Below are 18,678 nucleotides of genomic sequence, written 5' to 3'. Positions count from 1 at the left end.
CACCCCTCCAGTCGGAACCTTGCATTCTTTAATCATTGATTGTGATTGTAAATTCTACTCAATTTGTATTCATTAAAATGGTGCTTTTTTGGTGACAGAGCATTTGGCCCAGGCCCATACTACCAACATTGACAAATTGTCTCACATTAACCTTCCCTTCTAAGATGATTTGTTTACAAGTTACACCAAACTCCCCTGTCAAAGGGAATTTAAAAAGTAAATGATTACACAAGAGGAAGGAAGTATAGGAGAGGTGCGTTACAGTTTATAATAACAACTCAGTTGGTTTTTTGTGTTTGTTTTTTTTTGCGTTACGCGGGCCTCTCACTGTTGTGGCCTCTCCCGTTGCGGAGCACAGGCTCCGGACGCGCAGGCTCAGGGGCCATGGCTCCCGGGCCCAGCCGCTCCGCGGCATGTGGGATCTTCCTGGACCGGGGCACGAACCTGTGTCCCCTGCATCGGCAGGTGGACTCTCAACCACTGCACCACCAGGGAAGACCAACAACTCAGTTTTAAAACCAGAAATTGAAAGTAGAAGCCTTACTGTGTAAAATTGTCCTGTGTAGATTTGTGCCTAGATCTTGTTATAGTTTGCAGAAAAGAATTAGATTAACCTTTTTATTTTTCCTTTAGGTAATTTTGTGAGAAAAATGTTAGAGCCTGCTTTTCACTTAATTGCTAGTGAAGATGATGATATGACTCCAGAGACAATGGGCCATGAATTTTCCCATTTTTCTGAAACACCAGTTAAACAAGGAATTTCCTTTAGCAAAAAGTCCACAGATAAGGATATGGGAGAGAGCTGGACAACGAATTCAAAGAAACTGGAGAGGCTGGGGTCAGCTAAGCAAAGCAGTCCTGATCTTTCATTTTTAATTGTGAAGAATAACGTTGGAGAAAAGCATCTTTTTGTAGATCTAGGTAAGTAGAATTGACAGCTGTCTGTTGGACTTGTGTACTTCTGTGAGAGACCAGTCAGTGTCCACCTGTCACTTTGCTTAGGATTCTTACTACCACCACTGCTCCGCAATGACTGGGGTCACTAGCAGAATGTGATCAGTGAGCTCAGGTGCAGGAAATCTAGTAGGTTTCTGTTAGGAGATCTTAAAGGGGTGCTGTGGGACCTAAGCAGCAGGCTGGCCTGAGCTCCAGAAGAGAATGGTTGTGGCTGGCTCCTGCTCTGAAATGTTCACAGGATTCATGACAGGGGACAGTTGGATAGCAGTCTCCAGTGCTGCTGACAGGTTGAATTAGATGAAATAAATTGTAAAAATAGGTACAATGTAAAAATGGAGCTATTAGGTGGCAAAGTAAGCCTGGCGTTTTCTGCACTGAAGAGCTTTGCAGGGTTATTTCATCAACTTGCTCCTATGATAAAACTGGTGGCTTCTTCAGCTGTGCTCTCTTCTGCCCTGCTTGCTTCTGGTCTCTGAATCTGAGGATGTATGAAGCACTGGCACAGGACCTCAGCCTGTTTAGGTAACACACAGGCCAATCAGGACCCCTAATTCAGCTGAGCTCCAATTTGGTGAACTAAACCTCATTTTTATGTTGAGTTCTAGCTTGTGATTTGAAAAACCATAAGAGCAGCATTTTTGCCATTGATGGTTAGAGCAACTCAGAGAGCTTCAGTGTCTACAAGTTGAAGAAAAGGAGGTTTAAGCTATAAGCAAGATTACCAGGCCAATCAGACTGAGAATAGGAAGTGTTCCTGCTGTATTGCATATCTTTCTAGCACCCCTGACAACCAAGTATAAGAATTTGGAAATAAAACAGGCATTCCTTGTTTTATGACACTTCACAGATATTGTGTTTTTTACAAATTAAAGGTTTGTGACAGCCCTGAGTCAACCACTGATATCGCAATTTTTCCAACAGCACTTACTCACTTTGTGTCTCTGTTTCACATTTGGTAATTCTTGCAATATTTTATACTTTTTCATTATTATTTGTTTTGATGATCTATGATTAGTGATCTTTGATGTTACTACGATGACTCGCTGAAGCCTCAGATGGTGGTTAGCACTTTTTTAGTTACAAAGTATTTCTTAAGGTATGTATATTTTTAAAGACTGCTATTATACCCTTAATAGACTATAATATAAACATAACTTTTATAAGCACTGGGAAGCGAAAAAATTCGTGTGACTTTATTCTGATATTTGCTTTTATTGTGGCGTTCTGGAACTTAACCCACAGTAGGTCTGAAGTATGCCTGTAGCTTTCAGTGTGCAGGTCTTTCACCTCTTTGGTTAAATTTATTCCTAGATACTTTATTCTTTTTGATGCAATTGTAAGTGGGATTGTTTTCTTATTTTCTCTTTCGATAGTTTGTTATTAGTGTATAGAAACACCACAGATTTCTGTATATTGATTTTGTATCCTGCAGCTTTACTGACTTCATTTATTCAAACATTTTTTTGGTAGAGTCTTTAGGGTTTTCTACATATAGATGATCCCTGACTTAATGATGGTTTGACCTACCACTTTTTTTTCCCCACTTAAAATTTTTTGACTTTACAGTGGTGTAAAAGTAATGTATTCAGTGGAAACCGTACTTCGAATTTTCAGTTTTGATGTCTTCCTGGTCTAGTGATATGTGGTATAATACCCTCTTGTGATGCTGGGCAGTGACAGTTAGCTGCAGCTCACGGTCAGCCATGCAGTCAGGTGATAAGATCAGTCACAATCATTTTGTATCCAGACAACCATTCTGTTCTTTTTACTTTCAATATACTATTCAATAAATTACATGAGGTATTCAGTGCTCTATTACAGAATAGGCTTTGTGTTAGATGATTTTGCCCAACTGTAGGCTAATGTAAGTGTTCTGAGCACATTTAATGTAGGCTAGGCTAAGCTATGATATTCAGTAGGTTAGGTGTATTAAATGCGTTTTCAACTTATTTGTTGGGATGTAACCAGTTGTTAGTTGAGGCAGACCTGTATAATATCCAGTATACAATATATCTGCAAACAATGATGGTTTTACCTCTTCCTTTACAATTTGGATGCCTTTTTTCTTTCTTTTCTTGCCCAAGTGCTGTGGCTAGGACTTCCAATACTACATTGAATAAAAATGGCGAGAGTGTGCGTCCTTGTCTTGTTCCTGATCTTAGAGGAAAAGCTTTCAGTTTTTCACTGCTGAGTATTTCTAATTGTGGACTTGTCATATGTGGCCTTTATGTTGAGGTATGTTTCCTCTGTATCCGCTTTATTGAAAGTTTTTATCATAAGCGGATGTCGAATTTTGTCAAATGCTTTTTCTGCATCTGTTGAGATGATCATATGATTTTTATCCTTCATTTGTTAATGTGTTGTTACATCACATTGATTGATTTGTGGATGTTGGACTGTCCTTGCATCCCTGGAATAAATCCCACTTGATCATGGTGTATGATCCTTTTAATGTAGTGTTCAAGTTGGTTTGCTAATATGTTGTTGAGGATTTTTTGATCTATGTTCATCAGTGATATTGGCCTGTAGTTTTCTTTTCTTATGGTATCCTTGTCTAGTTTTGTTTTTGGGGAATTTTGCTCTTGTAAAGTAAGTTTGGACATGTTCCCTCTTCTGTTTTTTGTAAGAGTTTGAGAAGGATTGGTATTCTTTGAATCTTTGATAGAATTCACATTTGAAGCCATCTGATCCTAGACTTTGCTTTGTTGGGAGGTTTTTGTTTACTGATTCAGTGTCCTTACTAGTACTTGGTCCATTCAGATTTTCGATTTCTTCATGATTCAGTCTTGGCAGGTTGTATGCTTCTAGGAATTTATTCATTTACTCTAGGTTGTCCTATTTGTTGGCATATAATTATTCATGGTAGTCTCTTATGATCCTTTGTGTCAGTTGTAACGTCTCCTCTTTCATTTCTGATTTTATTTATATTAGTCCTCTCGTTTTCTTGGTGAATCTACCTAAGGTTTATCAATTTTGTTTATCTTTTCAAAGAACCAGCTCTTGGTTTCATCTTTTTGTTTTTTTTTTTTTTAGTCTCTATTTGTTTCTGCTCTGATCTTTTATTTCTTTCTGTCTACTAACTTTGGGCTTCATTTGGTTTTATTTTTCTAGTTCCTTGATGTATAATTTTAGATTGTTTATTTGAGATTTTTCTTGTTTCTTGAGGTAGGCCTATATCACTGTTAACTTCCCTCTTAGAACTGCTTTTGTTGCATCCTGTACATTTTGGTATGTTGTGTTTCCATTTTCTTTTATCTCAAGGTATTTTTTTATTTCTCCTTTAATTTTTGTTGACCCATTGTTTACTCATTAGCATGTTATTTAATCTCCACATACAAGTGAATTTTCCAGTTTTCTTCTTGTAATTAATTTTTAGTTTCACACCACTGTGGTCAGAAAAGATGCTTGATGTGATTTCAGTCTTCTTAAATTTGTTAAGACTTGCTGTGGCCTCACATATGATCTGTCCTGGAGACGGTTCCATGTGCATTTCAGAAGAATGTATATTCTGTTGCTTTTGAATGGAATGTTCTGTAAAGTCCATCTGATCTAATGTGTCCTTTAAGGCTAATATTTCCTTACTGATTTTCTTTCTGGATGCTCTATCCATTGAAGTAAGTGGGGTATTAAATTTTTCTACTATTATTGTATTGCTGTCTATTTCTCCCTTTAGGTTTGTTAATATTTGCTTTATATATTTAGATGCTCCTATGTTGGGTGTATATAAGTATTTACAAATGTCCTTTTCTTGTATTGATCCCTTAATCAGTTATCATTATGTAATGCTCTTCTTTGTCTCTTATTACAGTCTTTGTTTTAAGTCTGTTTTGTCTGATACAAGTATAGCTATTCCAGCTTTCTTTTTGCTTCTCTTTGTTTGGAATATCTTTTTTTACCCCTTCACTTTCAGCCTGTGTGTATCCTTATGTCTGAAGTGCATCTCTTGTAGGCAGCATATAGATAGGTCTTGTTTTGCTTTTTTGTTTGTTTTTGTTTTTTAAAGGGAAGCCAACGTTGGGCGAAGATGTGGAATCTTTTTTTTTTTAATTTATTTTTATTTTTGGTTGTGTTGGGTCTTCGTTTCTGTGCGAGGGCTTTCTCTAGTTGCGGCAGGCGGGGGCCACTCTTCATCACGGTGCACGGGCCTCTCACTATCATGGCCTCTCGTTGCGGAGCACAGGCTCCAGACGCACAGGCTCAGTAGTTATGGCTCATGGGCTTGGTTGCTCCGCGGCATGTGGGATCTTCCCAGACCAGGGCTCGAACCCGTGTTGCCTGCATTGGCAGGCAGATTCTCAACCACTGTGCCACCAGGGAAGCCCGGTCTTGTTTTTTTATTCATTTAGCCACTCTGTATCTTTTGATTGGAGAATTTAGTCCATTTACACTTAATTATTGATAGGTATGTACTTATTGCCATATTGTTAATAGTTTTCTGCTGTTTTGTAGTTCCTCTGTTCCCTTCTACTTTTCTTGCTCTCTCCCTTTGTGGTTTGATGACTTTTCTAGTGGTATACTTAGTTTCCTTTTGTCATTTTTTGTATTATCTACTATAGGTTTTTACTTTTTGGTTACCATGAGGCTTGCATATAACTTATAACAGTCTATTTTAAGTTGATAACAATCATTTAATTTTTTTGGCTGCATTGGGTCTTCGTTGCTGCGCGCGGGCTTCCTCTAGTTGCGGTGAGTGGGGGCTACTCTTTGTTGTGGTGCATGGGCTTCTCATTGCGGTGGCTTCTCTTGTTGTGGAGCATGGGCTCTAGGCGTGTGGGCTTCAGTAGCTGTGGCATGTGGGCTCAGTAGTTGTGGCTGATAGGCTCTAGAGTGCAGGCTCAGTAGTTGTGACGCATGGGCTTAGTTGCTCTGTGGCATGTGGGATCTTCCCAGACCAGGGCTTGAACCCATGTCCCTGCATTGGCAGGGGGATTCTTAACCACTGTGCCACCAGGGAAGTCCCTAGTTTTATAAGTCTTAATCCACTACCTTTACTATATATTTACCTTTACCAGTGAGATTTATACTTTCTTTCTTAAAAAAAAAAAAGACTTATTTATTTATTTATTTTTGGCGTGTCAGGTCTTAGTTATGGCATGCAGGATCTTTGTTGAGGCATGTGGGATCTTTGATTGTGGTGTGTGGGCTTCTCTTTAGTTGTGGTGTGTGGGTTTTCTCTCTCTAGTTGTGGCGTGCAGGCTCCAGGGCACGTGGGCTCTGTAGTTCTGGCGCTCGGGTTCCAGAGCGTGTAGGCTCTATAGTTTGCAGTACGCAGGCTCTCTGTTTGAGGTGCGTGAGCTCAGAAGTTGTGGCGCACGTGGGCTTAGTTGCCCTGCGGCACGTGGGTCTTAGTTCCCTGACCAGAGAACCTGCATCCCTGGCATTGGAAGGTGAATTCTTTACCACTGGACTACCAGGGAAGTCCCCATATGTTTTCTTGTTACTAATTAACACCCCTTTTATTTTTTCAGTTTAAGGAAGTCCCTTTAATATTTTTACAAGGCTGGTTTAGTGGTGTGGTGGTGAACTCCTTTATTTAGCCTTTATTTATCTGGGAAACTTTCTCTCTCCTTCAATTATAAATGATAACTTCAGGTAGAGTATTCTTGGTTGGAAATTTTTTTTTTATGTCAGCCAGATTGAATATATCATACCACTCCCTTCTGGAGTAATAGTCTTATGGGGGTTCCCTTGTATGTAACAAGTTTTTTCTCTTGCTACTTTAAGATTCTCTCCCTTTAACTTTTGGCATTTTAATTATAATGTGTCTTGGTATGGGTCTCTTTGGATTGATCTTATTTGGAACTCTCTGGGCTTCCTGTATCTATATGTCCGTTTCCTTCCCCAGGTTAGGGGTGTTTTCAGCCATTATTTCTTCAAATAAGTCTTCTGTTCCTTTCTGTCTCTGTCTCTTTTTTTTCCTCTAGGACTCCTTTAATGTGAATGTTAGTCTGCTTGATGTTGTCCCATAAATCCCTTAAGCAGTCTTCACTTTTTTTTCCATTCTTTTCTTTTTTTGCTGCTCTGATTGGATGAGTTCCTCTGCCCTGTGTTCGAGTTCACTGATCCTCTCTTTTCCTTCATCTAGTCTGCCATAGAACCCCTCTAGTGTATTTTTCAGTTCACTTACGGTATTCTTCAGTTCTTTGATTTATGTTTGGTACTTTCTTATATTTTCTCTTTGTTGAAGTTCTCATCGTGTTCCTCCATTCTTTCCTGAGTTCAGCAAGCATCTTTATGACCATTATTTTGAACTCTTTATCAGGTGAGTTACTTTTCTCTGTTTCATTAAGATTTTTTCCCCTGAGGTTTTATCTTGTTCTTTCATTTGGAATATATTCCTCTGTTTCTTCATTTTGCTTGACTCTCTGTGTTGGTTTCTACCCATTAGATGCAACAGCCACTTCTCCCAGTCTTGAAGGGTTGGCCTTGTGTAGAAGATGAACTTTATTATTCAGTCGTGTCTTAGCTCATGTTGTCACAAACCTCTGTGCTTGTCCAAGCAGCCTATTTTATACATATATATATATATATATATACACTTTTTTTTTTTTTTTGTGGTATGCGGACCTCTCACTGTTGTGGCCTCTCCCATTGTGAAGCACAGGCTCCAGACGCACAGGCCCAGTGGCCATGGCTCATGGGCCTAGCCGCTCCACGGCATGTGGGATCTTCCCGGACTGGGGCATGAACCCATGTCCCCTGCATCGGCAGGTGGACTGTCAACCACTGCGCCACCAGGGAAGCCCCCTATTATATTTTTAATAGCTCCTAGTAACTGAGTGTGTGCCAAGAGCAGTCAGTGCCCCAAAGGGGAGGATCTCAGTCAGCACCTAGATTCAAGCTGATTGGAAGCCAGACCTTCAGGCAGCAGCTTTTAAAAAATGCAAATATATACACTCCTGTGGGACCACAAGCCTAAGCCCTGCTAGTCACCAGAGCCAGGCAGTCTGGCTGGGCAGGAGTCACAAAATTTGGGGCTCCAGATGAGTGTATAAGCTCCTTTCTGAGAGATACTGGTGAGCTGTAGTGAGGTGGAGGGAGAGTGCCAAGATGGTGTCCACTGGCCTCCATTCCCTAAGAGCCCCTAAGCTCCAGGACAAGCAAATAGGCCTCTTTGTTAGAAAGACTGGGGGTGTGTTTAAGTCTGCTGTCTATGCAGTACTCTGGGACTGGTAGTCTACCAAGAGCTGTCTCTCTGATTGTTACAGCTCCATGGGACCCAGGATCACAAGCTTCCCTAACCTCTAGAGCCAGGAGATCAAGAGTGTCTGGATGGTAGCCACAGAAAGTGTGTCACCAGCTGTGAAAACCAGGGCAGCAGATGTGTGTAGAAGCTCCCCTCTGGGAGCTACTGGCACTCTGGATCATGGCAGAGGGAGAGCACAAAGATGGTACCCACTGCTGGAGCAAGGCAGAGGGGTGGTATGAAGACGGCACCTGCTGATAAAGTAAAAAAGAAAGATGGCTCCCTCCAGGTTTAGCAAGGCAGAAGGAGAGCAGGAAGGAGGTACCCAGCAGCCTCTATCCTTAGAGAATATCCCAACAGGACTTGCCCCTCAGACCAGTGCTTTAAAATTAGTAAATGAGTCTCTTTCACATAACGAATGGGCGCTTTTCAATGGGCTGCTTCTGCACTTGACCCTGGGGCAGGTGAGTCTGCACGTGAGCCCTTTAAGAGCCGTTTTCAGTTTTCATGGCCCTGTGGGTCTCGTGGGTGTGAGCCAAGTTGGTCTTCAAATCCAGGTGTTTGGAGGGCTCATCTCTCAGGTGCTGGTCTTAAAAGTTGGGGTGCCTGATGTGGGGTATGAACCCTGTACGCCTTGGGGAGAAGTTCCGGGTTTGCGTTCCCTTCTGACTGTGTGCTGCCGTGCCTGGGGTGGGGTTTATGGTGAGAGTGCCTCTCAGCCTTTCCTATCTGCTTCCGTGTGAGTTCTCTGTCGTTTGTCTGATGTGAAGGGGCCATTCCGGTTTTCAGATTTTTTTCTACAGGAAATTGTTCCATGTATAGCTGTAGATTCAGTGTGTCCCTGGGAGAAGGTGAGTTCAGGATCTTCCTACATCACTATCTTGAACCACAACCAGGTGTTTTTTCTAATAATACTATACAGAATTAACTTAATATTTGCTGACTATAAAAACAAATCACTGAAAACATGCATTCATATTGTTTTATTAATTTTTGATATAGGAGTTTATACAAGAAATAGAAACTTTCGACTGTATAAATCATCAAAAATAGGAAAGTATGTGCCTTTGGAGGTTGCTGAAGATAACAAATTTTATCCTGTACAATCGGAGAATATTTCCAAAGAAAATCAATATTTCCTCTCTGCTTTGGTCAGCAATGTCAGGTATATAGGACCAGAATTAAATCATTGTGTGTTCATGAATATTTATTAAGCAGTGAATGGCACTGTATATTACTAAAATGTGAATTGTATAAATTTTTTATATCTTGAGTAAAAGAAAGTCATTTCTTAAAATTCTACGTTAACTGTTCTTTTTTGTCCAGTAAATAATAATAGTAAAAGTTATTTTTTAACCATTTTTCTCTTTATATCCTTTTATGATTATATTTGATATATTTTCCAGTTTTTAAAAGTGATTCTATAAAAATGAAAAATGACTTGTATTGCATTTGGAAATGTAATTACTGTTAACATTTAATTTTCTTTTTATATATGCACATACAGAAATATAATTTACATAGCTCCTTCATTTAAAACATATTTCTTGAGATCATTATTTATATTGTTTTGTCACCTGTTTTATCCACTCAACATTATGTCATGAATATTTGTCAAGTTAATAATTACCAACAGTAAATTGTAAATAAAATTGTTGATGTGTATATAATTTTCCATTATACTGATATACTCTATTGTCAGTTCTGTTACTGAACATTTAAATTCTCATGTTTTGGTCATTTTTAAAAAGTGTGAAAGACATCTTTCAACAGAAATATATGCCTTTATTCCCCTTCACTCTGGGCTGGCAATTTTTGTTAGTGTAGGACATGTGGTTAAAGATCAGGCTGAATTGCCTCGCTGAATTAACTTGTTCTGATTCTTCTCCTTTTTGCCTTTCCTACATATAAGTTTAAAGAGAAATTCCATAGAGATAAATTTTAATAAAAATACTTAAAATACACTGCCATAAGGCAAGTTGTGTCCAAATGTTGATTTGATAGCAGTTACTCAGGAGGGTGGGAAGATACATTGTTTTTCTCTATATATTTATGCACTATTTGAGTTTTCATAACAAATCTTAGAAGTAACATCAAAGTCTTAGTTTCCTTACCTTTAAAATGGAAATAATATTAACATCTATTTCATGGAGTTGTGAGGATTAAATAAGAGCTGTATGTATGTGCTTACAACAGTGCCTGGCACATGGTCTCTGCTCAATAAATGTTAATTATTCGTCATATCTGAGATTCTAGAGGTAGCATGGTCCTAAAAATTACATGATTCTTGCTCCCCACTGTTGCTGGCACCAGAATAAGGTCACATTCTGTCATGTATGGGAAAAGCAACACAGTTGGTCTCTAATAACAGCCTGAAGTACAGGTAATCTCCTGATTACCAAATCTCATTTCTTTTGTAGTTTCAATGTTAATTTTACAGAAGTGGAGAGTTCTTCTGAGTAGAGTTATCTTAATTGTCATTTGTGTATCCAACTAAATATCAGGTATTTTTCTTCCTGAAATAAAGGCTAAATTCTTTATGGTTATGAATGTATTTTCACTTTCAGTTAATTTTAATCTATTTTCCCTTTGATTTCATCCCTCTCTTTTTCTTACTATTATCCAGACTTTGTTAACATAAATTTCAAAGGCTCTGTATGTTTGGGGAATAGTTCATTCTGCAGCTTCAGCAGTCCTAGTGTCTTCTGATTTACTCTGTAGTAGAGGAAAGCATCAGTTTCAAATGATCACCAAACTACTCTTTTTTTGTATGGGTTGGATTGGTGCTTTTGTAGGCAAATGTGGCATAAATATCCTAGAACAGTTATCTGTTGAACAAAGGATTTTATTATGAAATTATTTGAAATTGTGTCCTTTCGGTAGTCACGTCTCTTTAATTCTAATATATATTGTTACTTTTTGTTGTACCTATTTTCTTCTTCAGATTCTCAGATACTTTACGAATTCTGACATGTGACATGTCTCAAAATGAACGAGTTGAGAATTTTAACCATACCAGTACTTCAGGTAATTTTAAGAAAACAATTTCCTATGAAAATTTAAGGATGCAAAATTTATTTTGCTTATAAATCTTAAATCTTAAGTATTCATATGTACTGATCCTTCAGAACAACTGGGTTTCTATCCAAAATGGAAAAAGTATAAAAATTGATGTATTTTAAGCTTCTTTACTAATTTTCATTTTATGGTATTTTGGGGGAAAATATGAAAATGTAGATTGTTTATATAAAAAACATATTAAAATGAAAAAACAAAGTTCTCTTCACCCCTCTGTCCACAATCAAAGATGGGTAACCACTGTTAATAACTGCCTGTTTAACCCAGTAGAGCTTTTCCTATATTTCCTGTATATGGAGAGCTTCTGCATTCTTTTTTTTTTTTTTCTGCGGTATGCGGGCCTCTCACTGTTGTGGCCTCTCCCATTGCGGAGCACAGGCCCCCGACGCGCAGGCTCAGCGGCCATGGCTCACGGGCCCAGCCGCTCCGTGGCATGTGGGATCTTCCCGGACCAGGGCACGAACCCGTGTCCCCTGCATCGGCAGGCGGGCTCTCAACCACTGCGCCACCAGGGAAGCCCTGCATTCTTTTAATGGCCATATAATTTTTCACAAAATCTATGTGTTCTTCATTCCTATACTGAAGAAAATATAGATCTTTTTCTAAGATATATATAAACTCTCCAGTAAATATTTTTATACACATATTTTGGGCTATCATTTATAGTAGTGGAACTGAAAATTTAAATGTACAACAAAATGGTTACATACTGTAAAATTGGTTACATACTGTAAAATACTCTGTAGCCATTTGATTTAAATTTATAAAGCCTATATAATACGAAAAATGCCCATTTATGACGTTAAGACTCAAAATTATATGTGAGGTATGATCACAGGTTTATTTTTAAAATATGGATAACATTTTCTTATGTTTATTTTCCTCTGGTTGTTTAACAGTTATTTCTAGACATTCCTCTCATTTCTGCTGTAATATATTTTCCAAAATTTCTTAAATTATGTGTACTATTTTTGTAAGTGAAATCGGGCTTTATTTTAAGAAGAGTATTCTGTCTTTAAATTTAAGTAAGATTTTAAATAAATTATTTTTAATTATTCCATTAGAGTCTTAGAAAATATAATGAATGTCAGTGCTCTACAGCTAAAGAGCACTGGAGAACACACCTGTGGTAAGCTGAGTTTATTACTGGTCACCATGGTGGAGAATGCACACCATAGGAAACTGAGGGCATCTCAGTAAAAGGGTGTTAGAAAGGACTTACAGGATTCAGGCTTGAGTTAGATGCTTTTGAAGTCTCCAAGGAAGTGTGTTTGTTTTGAATTGGGTGCTGTCAGTGACAATTTTATGATTAAATATCTTGATAAATCTTATCTAGAAGGAAGGCCGACTACAGAGAGACTAAAGCTACAATTGGCAAAGAAGGAGCAGCTACTTACATTAGACAAGATAGGTGGGCACTTGGTCATTTTTGTGGTTTGGAAAATGTTCATATTTTGTCTGTGTTCATACATGAGTACAGAGTGGTGTTCATTTATGTCTTGAATCATCATGGCCACAGAGTGACCTTATCTGATGTTGAAGTTCTGTGAAATAGTTTATGATTAATAGGAGAACACCAGGGCTGAGCTGTGAGTCCCCAGCCAGCTTGTAGCAACACCAAGGCCTCAATGATAATACTAGGACAGCTCCTGGATGCAAGGGACTGCTTTTCTCTTTATCAGAATGAAGCAAGCAACTGAAGTGATACTAAATGCTTTTTATGCAAATTAGCTAAAATTTGATTTAATTGAGAGGTCTGAATTTTACCTGCTTCCTTGTAAGAATCCATGACTGACTAAAAGACAAACTGCAGAGAAGGCCAAAAAAACCCAAAACGAACTGGCAGGGGCAGGTTGCAAAACCCCTGGTTGTACTAAACAACTTAAAATGTAACTCCTCATGTTTTAGCCGTTATGATTTATAATTAATTTTTCTTTTTGTTGCAGTAGAAACCATTGAAGGTTTTCAGTGTTCACCTTACCCTGAAATTGATCAATTTGTTCTCTTGTTGGTGAATAAAAATGGCATTAAAGGAGGTAAACAGTCTTATTCTTAATTAACTGTTATATGATACAATAATAATATCTTTAGAAACATTATTTGTGGTTCAGGAATTCAGCGCTGGAACTACTTTTTCCCAGAAGAATTATTGGTTTATGATATTTGTAAATACCGCTGGTGTGAAAACATTGGAAGAGCCCACAAGAGTAGTAATATCATGTAAGTAATATTGTTTGAGTTCTGTGTGTTTAACCAGTATTATATCTTAAACGTTTATAATTTTTAAAGATGAGAATATAAAAGTGATTTTGTTATAATAGATTTAGTTGTAATTCAATTTATATTTTATTTGGTTTGTGTTTATTTTTTTTTAGGAGTTTATTAATTTACTTTTGGCTGTGTTGGGTCTTCGTTTCTGTGCGAGGGCTTTCTCTAGTTGTGGCAAGCGGGGGCCACTCTTCATCGCGGTGCGCGGGCCTCTCACTATCATGGCCTCTCTTGCTGCGGAGCACAGGCTCCAGACGCGCAGGCTTAGTAGTTGTGGCTCATGGGCCTAGTTGCTCTGCGGCATGTGGGATCCTCCCAGACCATGGCTCGAACCCGTGTCCCCTGCATTAGCAGGCAGATTCCCAACCACTGCGCCACCAGGGAAGCCCTGGTTTGTGTTTTTTAATATTTGAGTTTCTTATTACCTTGCCTCTAGCACATATCTTTATTTGTACTTTATTTGGTAAAATAATCCCTTAAATAGTACAATTTTGAGGAAACTAAAGTAGAATTAAGTGGGGCTAGAAAGAAATGAGAGGTAGTAGTCATTGGCCCTTGACACCTATGGAGTCAAATCAAAAGTGAGCAAATTTGGACCAGAAGGAAACTACTCCATCAGTGTTTAAGAATTGGAGTTAAGGTTATGTTAACATGTTCAAGACAAAGAATGGTATAGAAGGGAACCAGTATTTATTGGGTGCTTGCTGTATATGCCACGCCCTGTTTTTAGAGTTTTCTTTTAAATGCCCCTGGCAAAAGGAGAGGAAGTAAAGGAAGAAGTAAAACCATAAGAATTTTAAATCATGTAAGGAAATATTTAGAATAGGGATAAAATAGAAACCCAGTAGTTATCATTTATGATGTGAGAAATTTTGCTATGTTTTAATACATAATGTCAAAGCTCAGACTTTGATATATCAAGCTTTTATAGCACATGGGCCAGATATGAGAAAATGATCATGAAGCTTTTGTTAGAAAGCCGGAAAACATCTTCGATATTATTATTCAGTGCTATATTATATATGTAGATTAATTCAGTAAAGAAAAAAAAACTTTAAAAACTATATGCTCAGTGCAGAAAGCTGTAACAGAAAAACACAAAAGACAAGACCACCCATAGTCCCAGAACCAGTAATATCTATGGTTAAGATTTTGGTGTATCTTTTTAGTCTTTTTTCTATGCATGAAAGTTTTCCAGAAAATCATTATGATACAATGATCATCTTTTAACTTCTTGAGATACTTAGGTTGCTGTATGTTTCTTTCTGAAGAATTACCAGGTTGTATTATGTATCCACAGTATATTCTTTCTCTTAACTGTGAGATACATCATATATGTAAAAGTGTGTATATAATGTATTGATATATGTACATTTTAAGAACTAATACTAAAATGATAACTTGCCATATCTGTCACTCACCATAAGAAACAAAATTTATCCAAACCTCAGAAGTACCTTGTGGGCCCAGCCCCAGTTTGTTTAGAGATTATAGCTATTATCCTGGATTTTGTGTTAATCTTTCCCTTGCTTCTCTTTATGGTTTTTCCATATATATTTGTATCTCTAAACTGTATTATTTCATTTTACATTTTTTTGAATCTTAGGTAAATTGCATCCTTTGACTTGCTTTTTTGGTCAACATTGTATTTGTGAGGTTCATCCATACTATACTGCAGCATGTAGCTGTTGCTTATTCTTGTTTTCATCATTGTATATGATGTCATTATACAAATATAAATATACCAGGTCATCTATTGTCCTACTATTTGGCTTGCTGCTATAAACAGTGAAGCTACAAATAGTCTTGTATATATCACTTAGTGCACATATGCAAGTTTTTCAGAATATTTCTAAAACTAGAACTGCTGAGTCATAGATATGCACATATTTAATTTTATTAGATAATAAATTATTAAATTTATTATTATTAAATTATTAATTTTATTAGATAATAAATTATTTTTCCACATGGTCACACTACTTTACACTCCCACCAGCAGTGTTTTCAGATTTTGTACTGATCCATATTCTTACCAAAACCTTACTATTGTTAGATTTAAAAAATTTGTTTTGCTAATCTGGTGAGTTTAAAATGATATTGTAGTTTTCATCTGAATTTCCCTGATTACTAACAAATTTGAGGATTGGATTGTCAAACCTCACTCATACGAATCAGAGATCTTACCCAATGATAAGCTTTACTAGTAGCTTTAAAGATATAAGGAAGCAAAGGCACAGGTGAAGCAGAGTGAGGCCTGGGACATCTGGCACGGTGACCCAGCTCCTTCCTGCACTGGATGCTTTTCTCTAACTCAGGTTGAAAGCTGAGGCAGAAGTGAGCAGTCACTGTACACAGCAGGCAGCTTTGAAGTTATGAAACATCTGTGTTTTATATTCATAGTTACATAGCATGTGTGACATGTCCAGGGAGCCATGCCTTATAAATCCAGACTCTAGGTTTGTTTACCATATGCAGAAACATCCTGTGAAGAACATTCTACGTAGATAAGGACTCTCAACTTAGCAAATTGCCATTGGTCCCCAGACTTTCTCAGTTATGTTGCCCTTTGTATTGTAATAATTTTTTCACATTGCTCCAAGGACAAAAGAAATACCTAACAGTTTATTAATCAGTTTCAAGCAACTTAGTATTTGTCCTAATAATTTAGTAGCTCTTTGAAAAAAAATGTTTATCAATTGAAAGAAAATATTTGTATTTCATTTTTTTAAATTGAGGTATAATTGACATTAGCTTCAGGTGTACAACATGATTGCAAAATGATCTCCACAATAAGTCTAGTTAAATAGTTAACATCCATCACCATGGATAGATGCAGTTACAATTTTGTTTTTTTTGTGATGAGAACTTAAGATTTACTCTTAACAATTTCCAAATATATAATACAGTAGTATTAACTATAGTCACCATGTGTACATTATATCCCAATGACTGACTGATTTATACCTGGAAGTTGGACCTTTTGAACCTCCTTAAATGTAATTATTAATGGGATGTGTGTCCTTTTGAGCACTGCATAAACTCTTAAACCTTGGAATTAGGCTGGACACTGCCACCCGCACTGTCACGTCTCATTCCACATTTATGGTACTTATCATCACAGCCACCACCAAAAAACCCAGCTCTACAAAGATAGGACATCACTGAAAGGAATGAAGAAAGGTGATATATTGAAGCTATGAATTACAAGCAAGTAGTTTGCGGGGTGCTTGACAGATGTGGTATCACCGTTTCCCTAGAAAGATAAATATCCTACGTCACTCTGGGGCACTTTGGTGTACAGTTTGGGAACTGTAGCATTAGTCTGTTTATTAGGAAGTCTATTGGAATGTTTATGGGGCCATTAGACTGGGTTGCCAGCATTTTTCTCTCCTTGGTAAATGTCCCAATACCACACAGACTGTTAACAATTGTTTCCTTACTAGTTAAATTAAAAAAAAAATTTTTAGTGGTTATAGGATTGTTCACGTTTTCTTTAAGTTTGCTTGCTTTGGTTTATTCTTATCTAGTACTTTGTCTCTTCTACCAAAATTTTCAGCATTACTGGAAAAAGTTCACAATAGTACATTTTTAGTATATTTTGCATTTGTAGTTATATCTCAGTTTCTAACAATATTTATGTCTTTACCTCTTTTTGTTTAATCTTGAAAGAATTTTATTCTTTAGTCTTCACATTTTGTCCTTGTTGATTTTTCTAAATTTTTGCTCTTTATTACTTCCTGACTTTTAATTTATTAAGGTTTATTCTGTTACTTCTGTAAGTTGTGTTTAGCCATTTTTTTTGTAAATAAGCTTTTAGGATTCTAAATTTCTTTCTAAAGATCACTTTGGCTCTGTTTCACATATTTTATTTTTTATTTATTTTGGGGGGGGTGCCCACCACGCGTCTTGTGGGATCGTAGTTCCCTGACCAGGGATTGAATCTGGGCCCTCGGCAGTGACAGCATGGAATCCTAACCACTGGACTGCCAGGGAATTCCCCTCACATATTTTAATATGTAATTTCAGTTCCATTCAGTTCTAAGCATATTCTTATTTCCATCATGGTTTTTCCTTGAGTCATTTGGTTATTAAGAAAAATGTTTTAGGGCTTCCCTTGTGGCGCAGTGGTTGAGAGTCTGCCTGCCGATGCAGGGGACACGGGTTCGTGACCCGGTCCGGGAGGATCCCACATGCTGCGGAGCGGCTAGGCCCATGAGCCATGGCCGCTGAGCCTGCGCGTCCGGAGCCTGTGCTCCGCAACGGGAGAGGCCACAACAGTGAGAGGCCCGCATACTGCAAAAAAAAAAACAACAAAAAAAACCTTTAAATTTCTGAGTTTTAGTTAGCTATCTTTTTGTTGCTTATTTCTAAATAATTTGCTTTGTGGTCAGAGAATGTGTTGTGTGAATGAATACTTTTAAACTTGATGATTCATGTTGTACCTAGCATAGTCAATTTTTATAATTGTTTTAAATTCTCAAATTTTTGATATCCTGAGTTTTGGGGAGTTGTTTGGTATCAATTATCAAAAGAATAGTTTTTAAAAATCTTTATTTATGGTTGAAGATTTGTTTACCCTTGAAATTGTCAGTTTTGCTCACATATTTAGAGATTCTCTTATTTGGTGGATAGAAGTTGGGAATTGTATATTCCTCGGAGGAACTTTTGTCAGTATGTAATTTTTGCCCTGAAGTTCATTTTGTGTGATACTTTTGGCAACCATGGTTTGCCAAGTTAATGTCTATTTTCATCCTTTTACTTTTTAACTTTTCTCCATCTCTAAGTCTTAGGCATATCTCTTGTAAATGGCATGTAGCTGAATTTTGTTTTCTATCAAGTCTAGACAGTAAATAATTTTTTCTTCTTTTTTTAATGTAAAGGATTTTGGTTGACCTGAAAAATGAAGTTTGGTATCAAAAATGTCATGACCCTATATGTAAAGCAGAAAACTTCAAATCTGACTGTGAGTTACTAATTTTTACATTTACCACAAAGTAAAAATTAGATATTTATATAATAGTTCTACTGTTTTTCTGATTCAGGTTTCCCATTACCTGCTGAAGTGCGTCTCCTGTTTCTTCTCAAAGAGGTAAGTGCAGTTTTTAGTTTCCTTCTCATTACTAACTAGTTCTTGGTATAATGGCAAATGAGCTAATGGTGTCCAGATACTGTTTAAACACCCTGTT

The 18,678-nt window shown here is 37.4% G+C and overlaps 1 protein-coding gene across 10 annotated transcripts in view; it reads left to right on the top strand.

Annotated features, from left to right (window-relative positions):
• The window catches only part of PRIMPOL (primase and DNA directed polymerase), a 45,121-nt gene that overhangs the window by 18,749 nt on the left and 7,694 nt on the right, over positions 1-18,678 (top strand). For 7 of the 10 annotated variants that reach the window (XM_067721936.1, XM_067721935.1, XM_067721927.1 and 4 more), the window contains 8 exons: positions 634-921; positions 9,146-9,308; positions 11,088-11,170; positions 12,558-12,632; positions 13,168-13,257; positions 13,333-13,441; positions 18,373-18,455; positions 18,535-18,581. In XM_067721936.1, the coding sequence (XP_067578037.1) occupies positions 634-921; positions 9,146-9,308; positions 11,088-11,170; positions 12,558-12,632; positions 13,168-13,257; positions 13,333-13,441; positions 18,373-18,455; positions 18,535-18,581 (938 nt within the window). The remainder of the gene's footprint in view (positions 1-633; positions 922-9,145; positions 9,309-11,087; positions 11,171-12,557; positions 12,633-13,167; positions 13,258-13,332; positions 13,442-18,372; positions 18,456-18,534; positions 18,582-18,678) is intronic. The other 3 variants (XM_067721931.1, XM_067721934.1, XM_067721933.1) reach the window with 3 other exon arrangements.

The sequence above is a fragment of the Pseudorca crassidens genome, chromosome 21, assembly GCF_039906515.1.
Source record: "Pseudorca crassidens isolate mPseCra1 chromosome 21, mPseCra1.hap1, whole genome shotgun sequence".
Taxonomy (NCBI): Eukaryota; Metazoa; Chordata; class Mammalia; order Artiodactyla; family Delphinidae; genus Pseudorca; species Pseudorca crassidens.
This window is presented reverse-complemented; position numbering and strand designations above follow the sequence as displayed.